Below are 25,103 nucleotides of genomic sequence, written 5' to 3'. Positions count from 1 at the left end.
CACAGAAAATTCTATTTTTATTAACCATGACAACACCATTCATTGAAATCAAAAATGGATGCACTATTTTATGTATCTTTATGTAGTCTACTTGTGTGCCAAGTCATATTGAAATCAGATCAAAATTGTAGGAGGAGTAATGTTTTAAAGGAATGTCACAAAAAATTCTATTTTTAGTAACCATGACAACATCGTTCATCGAAATCAAAATCCGATGCACGATTTTATGTATCTTTGTGTAGTCTACTTTTGTGCCAAGTTATATCGAAATCAGATCAAAACTGTAGGAGGAGTAGCATTTTAAAGGAATTTCACTGGAAATTCTATTTTTAGTAACCATGGCAACACTGTTCATCGAAATCAAAAACCGATGCACTATTTTATGTATCTTAGTGTAGTCTACTTGTGTGCCAAGTTATATTGAAATCAGATCAAAATTGTAGGAGGAGTAGCGTTTTAAAGGAATTTCACAGAAAATTCTATTTTTAGTAACCATGGCAACACCGGTCATCGAAATAAAAATCCGATGCACTATTTTATGTATCTTTGTGTAGTCTACTTGTGTGCCAAGTTATATTAAAATCAGACCAAAACTGTAGGAGGAGTAGCGTTTTGAAAAATTGTTTACAGACAGACGGACAGACAGACAGACGGACGGATGACGGACGCACTACTATCGCATAAGCTCTTCTGGTCTCTGACCAGTAGAGCTAAAAACTTGACATCCTAACTAACTAAAGGAACTGCTGTCTCCTTTAATTTGCAAAAGCATTTCCCGAAAGAGATTCTTATGAAAGCCATCTCTTTTAGAAGAGTGAAAAACATGTTAATAAAAATATCAAAAGAACGGAATTTTTTAAGCACTTTGTTCATTAATGAGGCTTATTTCACCACCACTTGTGATGGAGTGCTACACAAAAAATAATTCCAATTATATTGTTTCGTCAATTTCCTCTGGGGACGAAATGTAAAGGTTCCCTTTTAATAATTATAATCTTAATTTTAAGGAGGCTCACTACAACACTTTTTGATGACGTACTACACAGAAAATAAACTCCATTGTTCGTCCGTTCTCCTCTGAGAACTGATTGTTTAGGTTCTCTTATAATATGACTTACTTCAGCATGCTAAAGGTTCACTGTGAGATACTTTTGACTTGGCCTCTGTAACCTTTAGCATCGATTTAAAAAAAATTTCGCAGCTGAAACCGCAAGTGGAAATAAATTATTTAATTAAAAATTCAGGCTTTAAATATTTATAAAGAATGACTCGAAACAATAAAATATTATTTACTAGAAAACTTTCACATTTAATACTGTTAATCTCTCGTATTAGTGATAAATCTATTATTTTAAAAATTGAAGCAGACATTGAAACAAGTCCTCTGTTTAAAGTTCGGGAATGGAATGCAGAAAATCTAACGAAACGAAACTTTTGTTATATCTATAGCTTAGCCTTTAATTCCGCAACGTTCCAATTTTTAAAAGTTTTTGATCAGATTTTGCCTACAGTATTATTTGTACATACATGGATGACTTGTAACAATTTTTTATTCCTTTAACATTTTTTTTACTTTATGAAGGATTTTCCCCGAGCAAAATACAAAATTGCATAGTTATCTGCCGCTCTTTGACGTTCAACAGCGTTATCATTAATTTTTTGTCGCTTTCAATGAGGACTTACATGTATCTACCTACATGTACTGGTATCTCTCCAAATCCATTTCTTTTAAACGAAGCAAAATATTAAGCCATGATTTGGAATATGAATCAATGTAACAGTTCTAAATTCCAAAGTTTAGAATTTATTATTTTGAGGCTGGATTTTACAGACAATGTGACTTCAGGCATTATCATTATTTATTTAGTGTATTGTTTGTGAATTACTAAATTTTGACCTGCTCCGCGATCCGAATTTTGCAGTTTTGATTCTTGACAGGTTTGAAAAATATGATAATTTTAAAATTTTTCGTACAAATCATTTGGATTTATTGTTAAAATATTTCTACAAAATTTCTACATACAGACAAATAGAGGAATACAAATAAACAGAAAGCTAGTTATTTATTTGTATTCTTTTCCAATAATTTTTTTTTAAATAGAATGTACACGTGAACTGCACATGCTTTTCCTTTTTCCCTATGCGGGGGACACAAATTCTCTGAATTAGCTTGTTAGCTACATGTATGTTTGAAGATTCTAAAATTATACTTGGCAAAAATTCTCAATACTTTTGATAACAATAACAGGAAAAATAAATTGGATATGGAGTTTCCAAACTGATTTTGTTTGCGCCGAAGATTTGTCATTATATAAAATATTTATCACCAATTATCAACTATTCACTGCTTTTTGTTAAAAGTTCAATGTATAATTTCTAATGTAATTGAAGTTAAAATTCCCAGTTGGATTTGATAATTGTTTATTCCATCTCCTCTCTACGAGAGATAAGGGGTATTAAACTTGTCAGTGAAATGAATACATAAAGATTTATTTTGTGGTCTTTTTGTATCTGTAATTAAATGCCTCTAAGAATAGTTTATCTAGATTTCTTTTTTTTTATGATGGATTATGAGAAAATCGTTGAAGAATTTGAAAGTATAATCTAATAAAAATCTCAATGGTGTTTTTGAAGAATCGTTATTTTTTCCAATTCTAATAAACAAAATTAGAGACAAATTAATATACATTCTTTAAGGGACACATGAGAGAAAACGTGGGTCTCTCCAACCCTACCAATTTTTTGTTGATTCCTGTTTTGCATTTTCGAAATTCTTTTCAAAACAATAATAATTATTACATGTATATATACCTGATGTTTACGATAAGATAAAAGACTTTCATGTTGAATTTGAACAAAATTTCCCTCTTTTAGGATGCTTCCCATTTGAAGTATTTTGTCCAAAGTCCTTTATTTAGGGAATAAATTCTATCTTCTTAAAAGTTAACTTTCATTGATTGCTGGAGTACATTAAATGATTTTCGTCCTTGGCTGCCCATCAACTAGGTTGGGGAATGGAACTCTGTTTCGTAAGCAAAACTTCATATTTAATCAATGATATTAAGAAACCAGAATATATATTATTGACATTTTAATACCGAGATAAGATATTATTAATGCTTTCTATAAATTTGTCAATCATATGGAGGCTGGCCGTCGTCAAAAATGGTAAAATGAAAAATATATATACGATGAAATTAATAATTATTGAGCTATAATTTTGAAATTTTTTGATATAAATTTCGTTACAGGGTGCTTATGTATTTTGCTGTCTTTGTTTTCTCATAATGTCAGGATCTCATGTATCAGAGTCTAGAAAGCAAGGTAAGAATAATATATTCGTGGATAAGAGATTTTTACCCAGATTTGCAAACAAAAAAAAAATCAAATACTTTAAATGCAAGGTAAATAATAAATCTTACATTTAAGTACTTACTAGTGTTTTATTTAATTACTGTGTGAGTGTATCGTACGTAGACATGTAAATTAAACTTTAAATATTCGACGAATTATTTTCATTCGAACAAACTTTTTTAATTTATCATGACGTAAAAAAAATCTTGATTCCCCCTTGAAATATCACATTAATATGTTTTATTATCACTGATGGATTTTATAAGAACAAGACGTGTGTTATGTTGTACATATATCTAAATATTATACAGTTATTGATGGGTATATCATAAATAAGGTAAAATGTTGCCCGAGGCCGCAGGCCAAGGGCAACATTTTCACGTTCAGGTCCAACAAATCATATGTTGCCCGAATCCTAGTCTATAACTGTTTTGTTATACCCTTCACTGCTCACTTACGATTGATCAATTTAATCAATACACGCTATATTATCAATTATTTTATATGGAAAATTATGGCTTCTTCAGTAAATATATAACATCAAGCCAAGAAAGAACAAAATCAATTATATATCTGTTGTATCACAAAAATTATTTATCACAAAACATACTTTTCCCTTCTTCCTTACCGTGCTGTTAGCAACAACTCTTGTAGCTCTTAACTTCGGCTATTTTCACGTCGCCGATATTGAACTGATTAATTGTGACGTAACAGACGAGTGACGTTGCGGTCTAACAATTCTTATGTAAGACCGGTCAATAGTGAAATTGTTAGACCGATGTAATTAACAGTTCTTTTGTTGGACTTTTTATAAGTAATAAATATATAGAATGATATTTATAAGGGTATAACAAAAAGCTTTATAAAGACCAGAAGAGTGTAGCTTTATTGTTTAGTACTTTTAACAAAGGAAGAATAAAGTAGCAATTAGAATTTGAAACTTTACAACAGCAACGAAAAGAATAAGTCTATTTTTGTGGCAAGATTGTAATTAGACTATACAACTGTAGGAGTAGCTAATAATTAAGTTTTATAGAATTTAAAATTTCAGTTACTTTGGCAACATCAATATTCGAAATAAAAAAAATAATAAAGACAATTATATATCTCAGTATAATCTACTTGCATGCCACATTGTATTTTAATCAGACCAAAACTGAATTAGGAGTAGCATTTTAAAAAAGTATTTTACAGAAGGCAACAACTTTTATTGAAATCAAAAACCTATATTCAGAACTATATACTATTCTACTTATGTGTGATCAATTTGTATTGAAATCAGACAAAAACTGGAAGAGGGGTAGCATTTTGAGACGGACAGAAGTACGGACGACGGACACGCACCTTAATACTAGTATCGGATATGCTCTTCTGGTCTCCGACCTGTAGACCTAAAAAAATGTAACAATATGCATTGAATGCATGTATAAGAACTCGTTGAACTTTAATAAAGTAATAAAGCATCATCAGAAGCTAGAGAATTCATTAATCTAAGAAAAAGAAAATATATAAAAAAAAAAAAATAAAAAAAAACAGACGAATTATAAATGCAACCCTTTACCATAGTCATACAATTCTTGATATCGAATTGGTAAATCACTCACATAAACTAGATCCATCTAGAAAGCATTCAACTTGTTTGTCATTAACTTTTTAAAGGTTTAATTTTTGTTCACCTCATCCTCAATAAAGCATTTTTTTTTTTATATCTTTATCATATTATTATCAATTTATTGATATACAGCCGATAATAGGAATGCATAATTATATTACATGAATTTTCACAAGGCACTTTAAATAAACACAGAAAGGAAGTAGTTTTTCTAAAATCAAACAGAGGAATAAATGGTAGTTTTCAAAACAATTAACAAATTAGAAAGTATTTAGTATTACTTTACAGGTGTATATTATAAAAATAAAACCATAGGAACTGGTTTTAACTGAATGTCTCCTTAAAAATATTATTTACGTAAACCAGAAGTATCTGTTGAGACTGTAGCTCTACTGGTTTGTACTTATAATAAAGGAAAAGTAGCAGTTGAACTTAAAACTTTACAAGAGCAAGAAATAAAATAATGATCCTTGATTCACTCTCTTTTTGGCAAGATTGCAGTAAGACAAAAACGGTACAAGTAGCTTTTAATAAAACTTCAGAATTTTCAATTTTATTCACCATGGCAACATCAATAAGCAAAATCGAAAACACAAATCTGGTAATTATGTATCTCAGTGTAGTCTACTTGCATGCCAAATTATATTATAATCAGACTAAAACTGTATTTGGAGTTGCATTTTGAAAGTCTACTTGTGTGCCAAGTTATACTGAAATCAAACCAAAACTGTAGGAGGAGTAGCATTTTAAAAGCATTTCAAAGAAATTCCTATTTTTAGTAACCACGTGCACGGCAACATCGTTCTTCGAAATCAAAAACCAAATCACAGAATTATGTATCTTGGTGTAGCTAGTCTACTTGTGTTCCAAGTTATATTGAAATCAGACCAGAACTGTAGGAGAAGTAGCATTTTAAAAGCATTTCACAGAAATTTCTATTTTTAGTAACTTCGGCAACACCGTTCTCCGAAATCAAAAACAGATAAACAGACTTATGTATCTTAGTGTAGTCTACTTGTGTGCCAAGTTATACTGAAATCAAACCAAAACTGTAGGAGGAGTAGCATTTTAAAAGCATTTTTAAAAATTTCTATTTTTAGTAACCACGGCAACACCGTTCTTCGAAATCAAAAACCAATTCACAGAATTATGTATCTTGGTGTAGCTAGTCTACTTGTGTTCCAAGTTATATTGAAATCAGACCAGAACTGTAGGAGGAGTACCATTTTAAAAGCATTTCACAGAAATTTCTAGTTTTAGTAACCACGGCAACACCGGTCTTCGAAATCAAATACCGATAAAGAGCATTATGTATCTTAGTGTAGACTACTTGTCTGCCAAGTTATATTGAAATCAGACCAAAACTGTAGGAGAAGTAGCATTTTGAAAAATTGTTTAAAAACAGACGGACGGACGCATTACTAACATTCATCGACAACGGTACTATTGTATAACAGTGTTTATTGACAAGCCTTTCCATGCACTTTTGTCTCGCTATACGTAACAGTTTTCTAAAGTACACCATATGATGAGTAGATATGATCTTCGAAGCTCGTCTTCAGTTTGTATAAAATCAATTAAAAGATTTGCGATTTGTGGATTTTCTGTGGATTAGTTGTTGCTGACTCTTGGCTTTTTAACGTCAAAATTTAAGCACTTCCCTAAACCGCTTAGATACAGAAAAATTTGAAGTGCAAAACTAATCTTTTTAATGGTAAAGAATAACATGATCAGATTTATATCAGTTTTGAAATAGAATGTTATATACTCGATATATCCTTGAATTAGGAAACAATTTCAAAATTTTGGATAATTTTGAATCATCATGCACGTACTGATGACATGTCTTCTTAATTCCACTTAAAAGAGACTAAATATTGAAAGAACTTGATTCTTTTACATCTCACATTGATCCCCAAGATATTTTGTTGAAGAATCAAAATAGAAACCATATCTAAATTAAAATACCGGTAGTTACTTGAATTAATTATTGATAATTATGTTATCTTTGTAGGTGTTCATAATAACCATAAATCCAATATTTTGAATTCATTTTTTTCACTTTCATTTTTCATCTTTTTGAGAAAGAATGTGTTATGAAATTGCAATATACACATGTATATGTGTTGGCAAAAAGTGTAGAGAACATTGATATCAAGGAGGCAAATTTTGATTTACGTTGCTCATACAAGAACATTAAAAATACGATTATCACTAAATTATTTGAACTGTATTTTTTCCTATGAAAAGCATTGTTAACGTTAAAAAAAGACAAATTCTCAAAATTTCTTAAGGAATGGCTAGTCTAAAATGTTGAAGATATGAGCAAGTATGCTTTTTTCATTTAATAAAGTTACCTTCAATTTTTATGTTGTAGAATGCAAATCTGCTTCAACCGATGTCGTATTCTTGCTCGATAGTTCAGGATCCGTCGGATCTGAAAATTTTAAGAAAATTCTTAACTTTACAAAGGCAATCGTTTCAAGATTTACAGTTGGTCCACATAACACACTCGTCGGAATTGAAACGTTTGCTTCAACGGTGCATCATCAGTTTGCATTAGATGCTAACAAAAACATGGCAACCTTACTAACTGCAGTCGACAATGTACCATATCAAACCGGGGGAACTAATATAGAAGCTGCTTTGAAATACGTCAACGACTATAGCTTCAAGCCTGGTGGAAGAAGAAATGCAGAGAAAATTCTTATTTTAATTACTGATGGTCAAACGTACTCCCCGAATGGAACGGCAATTCAAGCGAAATCGTTGCGTAAAACAAATATAAAAGTGTTTTGCATTGGTATTGGTCATTCCATTAATTCTAAAGAACTTCAACACATAAGTTCGGGTGCGGATCACACCTTCCTAATTGAAGATTTCAACTCATTGACAACTGCAATAAAAGTAATGCACTCGGTCATATGCAAAGGTAAATAAGTAAATATTAAATTATTTTTTTTAAAGATTTGAGTGTATATGTTAGATTTTCAATTATAAAGCATAATTTCTATATGAAAAATTCAAGAGTTCTTTTGTAAATCAGATATCTATCAAGCGCTGACAACAATTCCTGTCCATTCAACAATGAGAACATCAACAAGAAGTATTTCTAAATCAACGAAACGAACAACTGCCACACGTCATGCATCGAAAAAACTACCAACTGCACCTACAACACATGTAAAACCAAGTCACACAACATCGAAAACTATTTCGACAAAGCATGCGTTTCCAACAACGAGAACAACTTCTAAAACAACAAATACGCGTATATTAACGAGAAGAACCACCATCACACAACATACATCGACAACGGTACCGAGTGCACTCACGACAAAGTCAAAACCAAGTTCAACGTCGAAAATGTACTTTCCAAGTACAATGAAAAAGACTTCTCCTGCCTATATTTCCACATTGAGAATGACAAAGTTCGTATCATCTGTAAAAGCAAATAGCAGGATAACAACAGCCAAGCAGAGCAGAACAGAGGAAAGGAAAAGAAATGTCACTGCAAAAGCCACAACAAAGCTAAAGACAACCATGCAAGGTAAGATCACATGTAAATCATTCACAACATTGACCAGTAATCTTTAGCCCTTTATCATATTCTAATAAACAAACTGCATGAATTTATAGTTTTACTTTTAACAGAATACATGTAGTATAATCAGTATTCTTAACTTAATTACTAATAGAAGCGAATACAGCAATTGAGAAATATGCCTTGACATGAAAAATACATATTCTGGCATAACTTGAAAAGAACAGATACTGGTACATTATAATTATATAAACGTAGGATAATAGTTAACAGTTTTTCCAAATATTGGCTATTTGGCTATATATTGTTATGTACATTGTAGTTTCAAAAAACATAAAAGCGCCAGTGTACCTACGAGACGTTATACATGGATTTGAGTACCTAGAAGTGACCGTTCTCTCTATCGTTTCTGTCATCGCTATGGGAGCATTTGGTTGCTGTTGTCGTTTCTGTTTTATCTTTGCAAAACGCAAGGAAACAGAGGAGGAAGAAAAGCCGAAACGAAAACCACCCTGTAAACGTCCAAAAGGCTGGCCATCTTATTAAGTTAAAGAATAAAACTCCTATTACATTTAACTTACTCATGCACTGTTATATTTACTGGTACAATTAAAATCAAAAGCACCTTTGTATGACATGTCAATCTTTTCCTTCTGAATCGTTAAGTTTTATATTAGTATTTTGAGCATTTCTTTTTATATTGCTGAATATTCCATTTGAATTTATAATTTTGTTGCTTTTTATGATCAATTTAACCATTCTTTAGTTTTCCATTTTATTGTAAAAGTAAACAAGATGTCTTTGTTAAAAACTTGACACCCAGCGGCAACAAGGTTCGAAAAAGTCACTTTTAGCATATAGGTCAGAGTCAAGGTCACATGGTCATTGACATATATGTTGTCATTGGTCATTTGCAAAATTATGTTGTTAAACAAGATGTGTTTGTGAAACATTATGCGCCCTTCGGCAACAAAGTTCAAAATAACTATTTATAGCATGTAGGTCACAGTCATTTGAAAGAACTTAACAAGTGGAGTATGCTAACCAAATATGAAGAATCTATTACCTATGGTTCAAAAATTATCGCGAAAGTACGAAAAAGCTATTTTTCGCACATAAGTCACAGTGAAGATCATTGACCTTGGTCTCATTTGAAAGAACTTAATTAGTGAAGTGAGAATACCGAATGTGAAGTCTCTATCTCTCATAGCTCAAAAGTTATGGCGAAGGTTAAGGTGACAACAGACAGACAAACAGATAAATAGACAGGGCAAAACAATGTACGCCTTGGATCTATCGATCAGGGTGCATAAAAACATTCTGACTGTGCACACGAGTACACTGAATTTGACAGCAAAAAGATGCTTGAATTTCTGATTGAAACAAGATGCGTTTGTGAAACCTTATGCGCCCGGCAGCAACAAAGTTTGAAAAAGCTTTTTAGCATATCGGTCACAGTCAAGGTCACACTGTCATTTACCTTGGTATCATTTGAAAGAATTTAATTAGTGGAATTAGGATACTAAATATGAAGTCTCTATCTGTAATGATTCAAAAGTTATGGCGAAAATTCGAATTTTTAGCATATAGGCCACAGTCACGGTCACAAGGTCATTGACCTTGGTGTCAGTTGAAAGAATTTAATTAGCAAAATATGCATACCATATATAGCATATATACCATATATACCATACCATATATACCAAGTCTCTATCTCTCATGGTACAAAAGTTATGACGAAGGTTAAAGTTGACTACAGACAGACAGATAGACAGACAGAACAAAAACAGTATACACCTCGGATCTTTCGATGCAGGCGCATAAATATTTACAGTGTCTGTGTCTACCAGGTCTTTCAACAATCTATTGGAATTCCCATGGGTACCAATTGCTCCCCGTTATTAACAGACCCATTTTTGTATTCATATGAAGCAGAATGTGTCCAAAATCCTATTTGTGAAAAGAAGAAAACACTTGGTGTAGCCTTCAAATCACACTTAGATATATCGACGACCTTTTGTCAATTGACAGTGGTAATTTCCATTCTTATGCCGAAACGATATGTTTTTGTGAGCTTAGATAAAAGATATCACAGAATCTGACACAACTGTTTCATATTTGAATATTTTCCTTGAAAAAGACGTTCATGGTTCTCTTACAACCAAGCTCAATGATAAATGTAACGACTTTAACTTTCCAATCGTTAACTTCCCTTATACTTATGCAGCAATATACCTTCATCACCTGCATATAGAGTTTATATATCTCAGTTGATCAATACACAAGATGCTCTACGTATGAACAATTTCTAAAAACGGTTTAATTTGTCCTTCATTTTGAAAACTTCCCTTCTATCTAAGAACGCGTGGTGCCAAGTTAGATTAAAATTGGTTATGTGCTTCTTGAGAATGAATCAAAAGTGTGAAAAGCTTATACAGACGGATGCATGAAATACAGGAACAAGAGGCCCATAGGCCACATCGCTCACCTGAGCACTGTGGCTAAAAAAGTTTGGTTTATTATTGAAAAGTTTAAATCCAAAAGTAATCCTATGACCAATCATGGTTTTGCTATTCTTGAGAAGATGATTTTTAAAGAATTTTTAAATGTCTGTGTAAAACTTTGGTCGGCCATTGTGGCCCCACCCTACCCCCAGGGGCCATAATTTGAATAAACACTACCTGACGATGCTTCTATATAAATACGATCAATTATGGCTTTGCTGTTCTTGAGAAGAAGATTTTTAAAGAATTTTCCTATATATTTCTATGTTAAACTTTGGTCGGCCATTGTGGCCCCGCCCTACCCCCAGGGGCCATGATTTGAACAAACTTGAATCTTCATTACCTGACGATGCTTCTATATAAATATGATCAATTATGGCTTTGCTGTTCTTGGGAAGAAGATTTTTAAAGAATTTTCCTTTATATTTCTATGTTAAACTTTGGTTGGCCATACCTGACGTTGCTTCAATATAACTATAATCAATTATGGCTTTGCTATTCTTGAGAAGAATTTTCCTATATATTTCTATGTAAAACTTTGGTCGGCCATTGTGGCCCCGCCCTACCCCTGGGGGTCATGATTTGAAGAAACTTGAATCTACACTACCTGAGGATGTTTCCCCATAAGTTTCATCTTTCCTGGCACAGTGGTTCTTTAGAAGAAGATTTTTAAAACATAAAAATTTTCATTAATTCCCAATCTCCCCTTGAATGAGGTGGCCCTTCAAACATCTACTTTGTGGCAAGTTTGGTTGTTGTGGTTGTGAAAAGTTGACAGACATTACACAAAGAAAATAAGAAAAGTTCACTTTCAAGAGCTCTCGGCTCATGTGATCTACGATTATAGTGTTAAATTTATTTTCTAGAATTAAAATTGCATATGCATATACTGAAAAAAACAGATAAAAATTATCGTAATACGTTATCGTAATGATAATGACTACTGTATGTATATAAGGAAGGTCTCAAAAAATTGCATTAACCGTCTCTGAGGATGTAAACATCTGGTTGTGTGGTTTGCTTGACGCATTACACAAAGAAAATAAACCAAAAAAAAGCATGATTCATATATTATAATATGAAATATTAATGTAAAAAAATTAATCTTTATTGTGACAAACTTGCAGCTTAAGACACAGCTTTACACAAGAAAACTTTTACTGATTTAAATATGATGATTTACAAGTCTGAATGCTGCATAGGAGGAAGTGACCCATGTCTTATTAACGAAACAGTCTGTCTTGCATCTGGATTTATCTGCAGAATTGTTGAAAGTAATTCTTGTTGTCTGCTATGACCATGACTTTGCTTTTTACGTTCGTGTCTTTCATAACTAATGGGTACAACAGAATAAAACTGCTTTGATACGCCGTCTTCCTCGTCGCTAAAAGCAGTAGTTACGTTGATTTTTACAACAGAAGCTTTATCACCTGTTTTAGGGAAAGATTGGTTTAAATTGCATACACTAGAGTTGTTCTCAGTTGCCATTTTTTCTATTTTTTCTAAACACCGTGACCCCAATTTTTTGTTAATTTTAACATTCTCTAATCCATTCCTTGGTCGGCATTCTTCCAATGTACAATTGTTTTTGACATTCTCTTGTGGTCGTTTTGACAAAAGACGCTTTCTAGACGGATAAACAACCTCGCGCGATTCGGCTTTTTCGCCAGAATAATCCGGTCTCCGTCCTTTACCAGGCCTCAGAGAACAACTGTTGCTTCTTTGTCGGGATGCTGCCTTGATCTTATGAGTTTCAGAAGACTGCAAGTTGTTGAGAAAAAAAGCAATCTTATCGAACTTGGGTAAACAGATTGGTTGTCTTTCATTGGTCATTGTTAATGTTTCAATACCTGCAATTTAAATAATGACATTAATATACACGTATTATTAGTAAAGCATGCAATCAGATTCAAATAAGATAGCTTATGATGTACAAAACAAAATATTATGAGGTGATAATGGCAATGATTAATTAAATCGTTTATATGAGTTAACAAACCTCACTTGTCAGATAGAATAACTGTATATATCCATCTGTGCTCAGTAAAAGATCTGTTTTCCTTATATACATTAAAGGTATTTGCTACTCAAAAATATCATTGGTCAAATGATAGCGTTAATGAAAAGTTGGTTTTGATTGGTCCTCCAATAAAAAGTTTCGAATCGTTCTAACTGACATTTATGTAAATGAAAAATTGATAAACATTTAATAACTGCTTAAACAATGTTAAAACGTAAACATAGGTTGCTTCGTTTCAAGTCCTGACCAAGTGATGCTACTATGCATATAAGAAAGAAATTTTCAAAAATGATCTTCAAAGTACTTTAGGACACAAGTACCATCAGACGGTTTGTGTACATGTACGTCCTTTACTTCCATAAGGATGGTGTTTAACTGTGCACGGTGAAATAAAACGTTTCTTCTTTTAGGATGCGACTGCCGCATTAAGATCTTGAGGGCGGCAATTCCAAGAACTGCAAACGATAATATTGTTCTCCCGTATACCTCCAAATCAATTTTCAAAAGTTAACATTTTATATTGATTTTTTGTATTTTTATTAATTTTTGTATGAATTCTCATAAAGCATTACTGACTAGTATCTGGGAAAACAAAGAGCGATAACTCTAAAATGTGTTTTTCACTATAAAAGGAAAATACATTAAAACATCTTTTCCCCGTGAAACAAAAATTCCTTTTTACGATTTCACATATTTATAAGCTTTTTTTGTTTCACGGGACGGGGGACATATGTTTATAGACAAAAAAAAGCTAGGTTATTTTTCATCAATTTAGAGAATTACAACAAAAACATTGTATTTTATTAATATTTTATTAATATAAGACAGATGCGATAAAATTAATACTTTGAAGTTTATGCTCACAAAATTTTTAAGGAACATAAAACAATAAAAGTTAGAAAAATGTTGAAAATTTTAGCTTGATACCTTAAATATTTTCCAAATTATCATAAAATAAAAAGACATTATTTGTTCACCCGGCACAGTCGCCATTTAGTTGCATGACGTCATTTTTTCTCAATGCCCACATTCTCTACCTCATACATGTACACTTATCTTAATGGGATTCCTTGGAGTTAAGTAAAGTTTCCAACTCGTCTTGTTTACATATTTTAAAATGTCATGAATAGCTGATTTCAATGCGAATGATATTGTAAATAGATCTAAACATAGAGAAAGACAGCATATTTGTTTGTCGGCATTCCACATCTATCACACATGATCAACGTCAATTTTCTACGTGACAAACTTTGAACACCCTCAGTCCCTCACTACAAATGGACATTAACTTTTACATTTCTCGTTTCTCTAATCTTTTTCTGTATTTAAAAACAAGTACTTTGAATGCATTAATGTTTATTTTTCAATGGCCCATTTAAATATTTTCTAAGTCCATGCCAGTTTTTTTCCAGGGGTGAAACTTTATAGCATGTTAGAAAAAGAAACCTGCCCCCTCTCTGACGTCATTACAACTCATTAATTGTTTCGACATTTCATATAAAATTTATTACGAAATTTCACAGAACTTGCAGAATGGACTAAAATTGCAAATTCTACGGTGTAATATAACTGTAATACCGCATGAGTGAATTAACGGCATTTTTGGATGCATGACAAATGCTAGTGATAATTTTTTTTTCTCAGTTACACTTAGGTAGAAAAAAGGTAGTCTTCGAGGTTGCGCCGCCTTGACATACCATAGCTTTAAAAAACATCATCAATTTATTTACAAAGATACTAGTAATTGATGATGTATAGTATATTATATAAATAAATGATATGATGCTAATTAAACGTTTAAAACTTTATTAGCGGTTTTAATTTTTTGGAGCTTGTCCACGAACTTTTCGAACAATCCTTGTATATGTTTAATTCTCCCTGATAGTTGTGATCCTACGCCTGGTTTTACAATCAACAAACGATCAGATGTAGTGAAAGTTTTCTACTGTCATCATCTACATTCCAGTTATTGGGTAACAACAAAGCTAGATCAAATATGTTCAACGTTGATAATCTTTGATTTGATGGTGTTTGAGGCATGCTAATGAAGCTCATGATTAATTCTAGAAGTCTCATATAATGATGCATCTTGTGCTGACCCAATGGTTTGAGGGTCGCTTGTGCCAGTGGTTGTTGGTATGGTCTGCGCCGTAGCAATCTTTCCTGCTAGGGCGTTTAATTTGTCGTCCGATAACTTAAGGTTGACTGAGTTGTTATTTCCTATACTGACCCCTGGTATAATCTAAAAATCAGTTTTAAATAGACAATGTTTATTAGAATGTGTAAAAAAAGCATGGCGTAAATTGTAATATTATTGAACATAAAACACGATAAAATATTGTTACATCCCCTTTTTTTAATGAGAATAATATGTACATTGAATAATTTAAATTTATTTATATTATACAGCCTCCTTTTTTTAATGAGAATTTGAATAAAGAACAAAGGCGCTTTTGATTAGCATTCAGCAGGAATCTGGGCGTAATTGAAAAGTGAAAATTTTACCGACATGTCACATGAAATTTTAACATTTCTTTTATTTATCGGATTCCTGTGCAACAGGAAAAGAAAATATTTTCCCGAAATTGACCTTTGATTTGCTAAAAATTAACTTGAAAATTGGCCAGATCAGACATTTGATACAAAATGGTACATTTTTAATCACGTTTTTCTAAAAATTTTCTATCTCTGGGTCTTCTCTCCATGATTTTGAAATGTTATTTGTGTGAATTTTGATTCCAAGAAACGAATACACTTTTTTTAAAAAATGGATAGAAGACCCAGAAACCACGAAAAATGAACGTTTCCCCAAAAAATCCTAATGTGTGAATATGGTGCTTCTTTTTCCTTTTAAAATCATCTGAATATGTAAAGCGGTCATAGCTCAGTACGTTAGGCTACCTGTTCAGTGCACACGAAACGAAAAGTTTTTTGGTTCGAGTCTGGCATGGGGCGTTAATTTTTCTTTCATGCAAAAAAAACATTTATATTGTCAGTTTCGTTTTATGTACTTAAGTATTAAAATTTTGAATTGGATAATTTTTGATTCAGTCTGGTTCTCGAGCGAAATCAATTCTAATCTTTATCCTATAATGTACATGTACACATATAATGCATCTATGCATTAAATGTTTTAGGTGTTTATTATTTTTTGCGAAACATTACTATGTTATAGTACCCCCTAGGAAAAACGGACTTATATGTTACAGTTTCACAATGTCTATCAAACAAAATGAAAAAAAAAAAACTCTATGGACGTCTTTGTAAAATCTGACCAGTTATGTTCAGCCAACCAAATCATGGACATTTAAACCATAATTAAAATGTTTCGTACAAATGATTCCTATAGATTACTCGCCAAATGCGCCCATCTTCTTTATATTATGCTTAAAAGTGACTAGAGTCAAAACTTCTGCTTTTAATTAGAGAACCGACTAGCAACCAAACACCAATATGACTAGAAATTGAATTTTGAGTATATAATAATATGCTTGATTGTTGTCGAAAATGCGGCATGTTTCACACTTTTGTATGAAGTCTTTCACTTCAGCGTACATTTGTGGCCAGTACAGTACACAGATTCTTTGGCTCTTCGGATGCATCCCTCAATTCCAAGCAGTGAAAAATACATCCTCGTCAGTATATCCTTACGAAGTGCTTGTGGGATGCCTGCTCCGTCTCCTTTGAATATGACCCCATTTTGAATAGACAGTTCATCTCTGACCTTAAAGAAGGGAACTAGAAGTTCTGGATCCAAGGCTTTGCTGTCTGACCACCCATTTTTAATGGATGTTCCTTAATTTTGCAGGGTATTATCCTTTGCAAGTTCGTTCTGGATGTCTTTCAAACGGTTTGTTGCAATTGGCTGGAATTGTAGCATATTTATTGCTTCTACTAATGTCTCAGTCTTTGTTGCTTTCTCATTGGGCAGGTAGGCACAACTTAATTAAGGTATCAGCTAGCTCCATGTTCTTTCCAGGACGGTACTTAAAATGTACTTAGGTCTCATGCAGGTCGTCTTTTTATTCCTTTTCCTCGTGGCATTCTGTCTTTTCTGACTGCATTGTTGCACCGTCACGGAATCTTGATTTTCCTAAGCTGGTTTGCTGAAACTACTAAGAATATCCGATTTTTTATTTTTAAGGATATTACACATTTTCGATTAATGTATTTCATACACCCTCTTTCAACAGAACAGTTACAGACGCTATCATCATCATAATGACAACTTTTCAGAGTTCACACTAAAAATAGCCCTCATGTTTTTTATACATGTATAAAGAAGTACGATCTACAAAATGTTCAAGGGGGGGGGGGGGTGTTTGAAAATGAAATAAGATGTTATATCACATATTTAAATGACATCTGAGTAGGAATGCGGTAAGGGTGTTGTGTCGTTTTTGAAAGATAGCCATGTGATTGCTTTTTTTTGGACAAATTCTTATGTTCAATTCTCAACCCAACCCCCTACCCTCAGTTTTGAAAGGAGCACTATAGCTCATCATTTATTAATATACTTAGTTTGCATCTTCCCCCGCAAAACAACAAATCCTTTTTTCAGTTTTTAGCTCAGAATCGCAAAGCCATGTTCGGTGATGGGACTACTTTTGATTTAATTTTTTCAATAATAAACTAATTTCTACTTTTTCCTAGCCACAGTGCTCAGGTGAGCGATGTTGCTCATGGGCCTCTTGTTATTCTCTCCAAAGGTTTTGTTGTCTCACAAGGGGGGGGGGGGGGGGGATAATGCTCTATTGGCAGGAGTAGTGGAAAATTATAATAGAAATAAGTCGTTCCTAGTGTATGATAGAAGAAACCCCACCCTTATAGTAGCGTTGATTCCAGGGTTATCTTTGCTCTATATCTTCTATTTTATAGAGCCAAAATTCAAAACTTTAAAAGAGGCACTATTGCCCAACATAAACATGCACTCATCTTTTAATCGTAAAAAGCGCAGATTTTCAAAGAAATGTTTCATCAGAGCAACCCCAAAAGACCTGACAGATGGGTCATGTAATCAATAATTTTGAAAAGAAAGAAAATAAGAAATCCATGCTTATCATGCATATCAATTTAATATTTTCCCTTATCACTCGGGATCAAAGAAGATTTGCAAAAATTCAATACATTTCCACTATATGAGCAATAGTGCCCATTACCCTTGCCCTCTATATGACCTCTCATAATTTTGAAAGACACTATTTCTCATCATAACCAATCACTTTCCTTGTCTCTTTGCTTATTATGAAGTTGCCATACATGAAATTATTTGAATTATTTATGTATTTTTACTTCATGATGAGAACATTCAACTCTTACCTAAGAATCCCTGACTTTTGGGGTCATAAATTCCACTGTCTCGGAAGAGGGGTCATTTCCAATTTTAACCATGGCAAAGTTTTATAACGTTTATTGTCCAAAATTAAAGAAGTTTCGTCAAAGGTCAACATGTCTAAAAAATTGTTTTTATAATAGCTCCAAAACTATGTGTGGTATAAAGTCAAAATGGTTTACAGTTTATAAATTATATATCATTGATTAATAGATAGAAAGTATCACTTGATTAGAAATATTTAAAAAAAAGATATTTTTGGAGAAAAATTGTATCAGAAAATGTGCATATTAAAAGAGAAATGCACAGTTTTGGAGCTATTGTAAAAATTAATTTTTTGGACATGTTGACCTTTGACGAAACCTTAAAAGATTTTGATGTTTAAAAATTTCATTAGATACATCTTTATTGTTTCTTTTTTTTATTATTTTTTTTTTTAATTTACAGAAACAACACATTACATATATGTTCAGAAGCAAACATTTAAATGTAGTTAATGACACACTCACATACAGACGTACACACACTTACATACAGAGTGAGACTCACACAATATTACATGTGGAAGGGGGGTGAAATAAATATCAATCGGTATAACAACAGTATAAAACTCCAATGCTTAGTCATTAAATAAATATCAGTCAATATAACAATAGTATAAAACTCCAATGCTTAGTCATTACTTTGAAAAAGACATTTCCAATTAGACCATCTTTTTTCAAATTGTTCAACATCATATACTTTTTTTTCTATAACAAAATAATTACTCAAGTACAATAATAAATCATTAAATAAAATGGTACACTTTTTTCTTGATGTTTGAAAGATATATTTTTTTACTAATACAATAATAACATTCAAACCCACATCAATGTCTGCAGTACAGAGGATTACATTTTGTATATTAAATTGCAATGTTCTACCAGATTTTAAATAAATCCAATCTTCTAAGGATGACCAGATTATCTTGACAAAATCACATTCAAAAAATAAGTGTTTTAATGTCTCAGGTTCCTGTGAGCACAGTGCACACTTTTGATTATCAATAATTTTTGAAAAAAACAAATATCTTTTCACACCAAGTATTCTATGTAAAATTCTATATTGAAACCAAAACAATGTTGTATCTTTTGTTAGATTTTTAAGATTAATATAAACTTGATTCCAATTAAAGTCATCTTGTAGTGATAAATCATTTGTCCATTTCTTTTCACACGAAGGTTTATGTTGTCCTTGGGACATAAACAAATCGTATATTCTTCTAGAACCTTTTTTATCTTTACACAAAATTGTTATAAACTCAAGCTGGACTGGTCTTGTTACTAAAGAAGGATCCAGATTTTTTACTTCTGGCATTGCACATAAAATAGCATGCTTAAGACCTTCATATATGGTAAAGGGCATTTTTACATTAAAATAATCTTTTAATTTATCATAAGAAATAAAAGTACCCTGGCTAATGAGCAAGTCAGAAACTATATGGAATCCTTTTCTATATAAAGATTTATAAAAAACACTTTGGTTTTGTATTTTTATTTTTTCATTGTACCATAATGGTTCCAATAGTGTGTTATCCTGTATTGCAGATGTACAAATATTAATAAAATCTGTAAAATATGAGAGTGTTTCTCTCCAAAAAGGATTGGAGATTAACTTTACTTTTTGTCTAATGTATTCTGACCCAAACTGACACATCTGTGTGACATTACAACCAGTAATTTCTGTAAACAATACTGCCCACTGTGTTGCGTTAGTAGAAAGTATTCTCCGAAACCAAGTAAGTTTAAGAGATTTTATAAAAATTTCAACATTAGTCATTCTGCATCCACCTTTTTTAAACTCTGACTGTAATGTTTTTCGGCTAATCTTATCAGGTTTATTGCCCCAAATAAATTTAAAAAGTAATTTTTCTAATTTTTTAATCCACTGTACGCTTGGTGTAGGCAAAACACTGAACAAGTGAGTAAGTTTGGACAGTAAAACACTTTTAACAACTGTTATTTTGCCTAATGGGGTAATATGTCTTTTAGACCACTGTGTTATTTCTTTTTGAATCCCAACTAATTTGCTATCAAAGTTCAGTTGTTCCATTTCTTTAAGATTTGCAGTGTAAGTGATACCCAATATTGTAAATGGTTGATTAGTCCAACTTAGATCTGTATTATCACACAGTGTTTCATTTGAACCAAGTTTTGAGCCAATCCAGATAGCTTTAGTTTTACTAATATTAGGCTTTAAACCGGAAAATTTTGAAAATTGAAAAAGAAGGTCAAGTGCACTTTTTAGACTTTTTTCTGAGCCATCTAAGAACAGTACTGTATCATCCGCATATTGGAGTAAACAAACTTTTTCCTTTCCTATATTTATTCCTTTAATATTTTTGTTTTGTCTAATCATTATACCCATAATTTCAACACAGAGATTAAATAAATAAGGGGATACAGGATCTCCTTGGCGACAACCTCGTCCAATTAAAAAGAAATTAGAAAAAATACCATTTTGTAAAACACACAGTCTAGCTTTGTTGTATAAAACTGATACCCATTTTATTATATCAGGGCCAAAATTAAACAACTTTAGGGTCCTATACATAAATCGCCATGAAATTGAATCAAATGCCTTTTCGAAATCAATAAGTAATAAGATACCTGGGATCTGTTTTTCAAGAGTATTATGGATTGTATCATAAATAACTCGAGTATTTTCTCCTATAAATCTACCCTGAAGAAAGCCCTTTTGATTGTCATGAATTAAGAAGTCCAAGACCTTTTTTATTCTATTAGCAATACATGAGGAGGCAATTTTATATGATACATTTAGTAACGAAATAGGCCGCCAATTTTTAAGGTACTCTCTTGGCTTATCCCCCTTAGGGAGAATAGAAATAATACCCTGCTTCTGGGTCAAAGATAATTCCCCTGATATAAATCCATAATCAAGAGATCTGACTAGAAAAGTTCCCAAATCTTTCCAAAAAAATTTGAAGAATTCAACAGTAAACCCGTCACTTCCAGGACTTTTATTGTTTTTCATATTTTTAAGTGCTGTAAGGGCTTCCTCTTTCGATATCAAACCTTCAAGTTCTGTAGCGGTGTTTTTATCCAATACATTAATATGTTCAGTATTAATAATGCTTTCCAATTCCACATCGTGTAACTTATTGTCCACACATGAGTATAATGCCTTATAAAATCTTTCAATTTCGGATAGGATATCCGACTGTCCAGTGACAATACCATTATCTGTGAGAAGCTTATTTACAGTTTTATTTATATAATTTCTTTTCTCTAGACTAAGAAAATATTTAGTAGGTTTCTCTCCATATTCTATCCATTTAAGCTTGGTTCTAGCAAATAGTCCTTTAATATATTCTTTTCTAATTTCTTCGAGTTTGGTTTGAGCTTGTTTTAATTTTTCAAAAGTGTCTGGAGAATCACTACTATCATTAAGATCACTTTCTAGTTTAATTATTTCTTCCTCGAGAGATTTTCTTTTATTTTCTGTAAGCTTCTTTTTTCTAGATGATAAGGCAATTGTTACTCCCCTTATTTCTAATAACAGTTGTTCAAAAAATAATTGATCATCTATAGTCAAGCATAAATGTTCATCTGATATATTCTTAATTTCTGAAGGCTTATATGGGAGAGCAGCATATTTCTGTTTAACCGTATTTATTGTTTCTTTGACTTTATCAACATAGACAGGATCATTAAGCAATGAGTTATTAAATTTCCAGAACCCCTTTCCTCTTTCAAATTTACTTAATGTAATGCTAAGTTCAATCATTGAATGGTCTGATCTATAGCCCGGACTTATGTCAACTTTATCGATAAGTGCCATTAATTCGTTTGACACCAAAAAATAATCTAGTCTAGCTTTTTTAGTTGGTTTATTTTTAAACCATGTATACCTCTTCCGATTATTATACTTAATTCTCCAAGGATCAACCAGGCCAAGTGTTTCCTTTAAATCCAATACCACTTTTCTAGCTTCTGGGTTATTTACATTGTTATAGTTATAGCAGTCTAAATTTTTATCTTGTATCAGATTAAAGTCCCCTGCCATAATAACAAATTCACCATTAAATTCTGATATTATATCAAACAAAGACTCATAAAAAGATGGGCTGTCCTTATTTGGACCATACAAATTAATTAACATAAAATCATACTTGTTGAAAACATTCATTTCAAGTATAAGGAGATTCCCGTCATCATCATTGTATTGCTTGTGAATATTATATTCAAAATTGTTATTAAATAGTATTGCAGTGCCCCTAGCATTTGATTTTCCTGGTGAAAAATATACATCAAAGCCCCAGAAAGACCTCACTTGTTGATAATCATCATTAGTTAAATGAGTATCTTGAAGTAAACATACCGAGAAATTCTTTTGCTTAATATAATTTAATACATCCCTTCTTTTTTCTATACCTCCAATCCCCCTACAATTAAAAGAAAGTACACTGAAACTCATACTGGTTTAGAAAAGAAAAAAGATTGTTCCAGCTCTGTATTGTTGCAATAAATTTTGGGCACACCCCTTCCGTAGGTAGATTGACACAGGTAAGTACATGCACACACACACACACACATTGACAAACTTTCACACAACATAACTAGAAAAAAATAAACAAAAAAGTGTGAGAAAAAAAAGTTTAGTTCCTTGTGACCCTTGAACGGCACGAGACAGAGTTCAACAACAAGTTTTGTTTACCTTCTCAACACCGGAAGTACACCTCATCTTTGTAAATGTCAAATAGATACCAACTGGACCAAAGAGTTTCCGAAAAGAAAAGTTACTTGTTTTTCAGTTTGCGTTCGATATTGTCAAAAATGTCAAACTTCACGCGTTTGGTTCCATATTGTCCGTAGATCGAGCCATTAAAATACCAGGCTGATTTTATCCGGGGATCCTTGGTCAGTTCGATTATAAGATCAACGTTTGCCTTTGTTACATCATCAGTCACCTTCCAACCCTTTTTTAAGTCTTTTATGTTTGATCTCTTTCTCATGACACGGATTTTTGAATCAATGTTGAGAAATTTTACAATTATGGGTTTGTGTTCGTCCGGCTTTCCGGGGATTCGGTGAATGGCCACAACATCACTGCCTTGAATTTCCACCCCTACTTCTGCTAGTGCGTTATTGACAATTTCCAGGGGATTTTCTCCTTCGGTTTCGGGGAGACCATGGAATTTAACATTGTATTTTCGTGAATATTGCTCGTTTTGGTTAGCCTTAGCGAAAGCGGCTTTAGCCATGTTTTCATTCTCCTCAAATCGATTGTGTAAATCGTTTAACGCTTCATTGCTCTCATCGAGTTCACGTTTAACTGCCCTTTTATCGGCTTCCAGTTTTTCAATACTGTCTTTTAATTGTCTATTTTCTTGCTTTAAACCTTCAATTTTGTCGTTGAATTTTTTCTCAATCTTATCCTGATGTTTTTGAAGCATTTCCTCGACTACATTTTTAATGAGCTCTTTTACATCGTCAGCTTTCAAAGTTTTATTTAAATCGCTTTTTATTTCTTTTAATTGAATTTGAATCTGTGTCCACTCACCCTCACCTCCTTTTGTTGGTGTTTTCAATACTGGACTCTGCTTTGAGCTAGATTTATTTGATTTTTCGCCTCCTGTGCTCATGTTTCGTGTAAGGACACCTGCCTGACTAGTCGACATTGTCTATTTATAGTAACTCCACTCACTATTCACGGCAGCTCTACACAGTTCAAAACTGGAAAAGACGTCTGCACAAGCATGCAAAATTAAATTACTACGTTTGCAATAGTCCAGCAGTCACAAAGGAAGCCTTCAAAACTTTTCAGGGACCCACTTCTATTTTAAACACTCATTCCCGGCCGAAAACTCCGCACCCTACAAAACACGGCTTCCCACTTCAAGCGCCATTTTGGAACTCTTTATTGTTTCTTGAACATTTCATTTAATTTTCTCCGTCAATAGATTGATCTCAGATAAGAAAATCTTGCATGATATATTGCACGTACAATTACTATAATAGTAAAATTCTGTTCTTAATTCTATCCGAAAAAAATGTTTATAGCATTACTGGCATGAGTTGAATCCCAAAATATTTAAAGAACTGTGAATGACGTGGTAAATATTATTACTCGATCGATATTATTACTCTTTTTTCAATGACAGTGCTTCTTTTGACCGGATTTGTTGAATTTGTTAAACTCTGCACACATCACTGAGCACGGACTGACAATACCGTTGAGCTTGTTAATGCATTCTCACATTTTTACTCTTAATTTTCTGGATTATTATACCCCACGCAACAAGTTGCGTGAGGTATAATGTTTTTGACCCGTCTGTCAGTCAGTCCGTCAGTCAGAGTGTCAGTCCGTCAGTCCTGTTTTTAGCTCACCTGAGCCGAAGGTTCAAGTGAGCTTTTCTGATCAAAATTTGTCCGTCGTCGTCGGCGTTGTCGTCGCCGTAAACATTTTACATTTTTATTTTCTTCTCAAGAACCACTGGGCCAATTTCAACCAAACTTGCTACAAAGTATCTTTGGGAGAAGGGGATTCGATTTTGTTCAAATGAAGCGCCACGCCCTTTTCCAAGGGGAGGTATTTATGAATAAGAGAAAAATTAATGGCATTTTTTAAAAAAAATCTTCTTCTCAAGAACCACTGGGCCAGCAAAGATGAAACTCATGTTGAATCATCCTGAGGTAGTGTAGATTTAAATTTGTTCAAATCATGACCCCCGGGGG

At 32.6% G+C, this 25,103-nt stretch overlaps 1 protein-coding gene across 1 annotated transcript; it reads left to right on the top strand.

Moving 5' to 3' along the window:
- The first annotated feature begins 3,287 nt into the window (after positions 1-3,287).
- LOC134230327 (collagen alpha-1(XII) chain-like) lies at positions 3,288-9,129 on the top strand. Its single transcript, XM_062712094.1, has 4 exons — positions 3,288-3,324; positions 7,344-7,898; positions 8,418-8,516; positions 8,833-9,129. The coding sequence occupies exons 1-4, from the start codon at positions 3,288-3,290 to the stop codon at positions 9,054-9,056; spliced, it is 915 nt and encodes a 304-aa protein (XP_062568078.1). The 3' UTR covers positions 9,057-9,129.
- Positions 9,130-25,103: the final 15,974 nt, after the last annotated feature.

Source organism: Saccostrea cucullata, unplaced genomic scaffold, assembly GCF_032062105.1.
Source record: "Saccostrea cucullata isolate Sc308-1 unplaced genomic scaffold, CSIRO_AGI_Scuc_v1 ctg4741, whole genome shotgun sequence".
In the NCBI taxonomy this organism is placed as follows: Eukaryota; Metazoa; Mollusca; class Bivalvia; order Ostreida; family Ostreidae; genus Saccostrea; species Saccostrea cuccullata.
This window is presented reverse-complemented; position numbering and strand designations above follow the sequence as displayed.

Coding starts and splice junctions, on each gene's coding strand:
- LOC134230327 (XM_062712094.1), top strand. CDS start 3,288: ATGTCAGGATCTCATGTATCAGAGTCTAGAAAGCAAG. Junction 3,325..7,343: donor ATCAGAGTCTAGAAAGCAAG/GTAAGAATAATA, acceptor TTTATGTTGTAG/AATGCAAATCTGCTTCAACC. Junction 7,899..8,417: donor GCACTCGGTCATATGCAAAG/GTAAATAAGTAA, acceptor CATCTGTAAAAG/CAAATAGCAGGATAACAACA.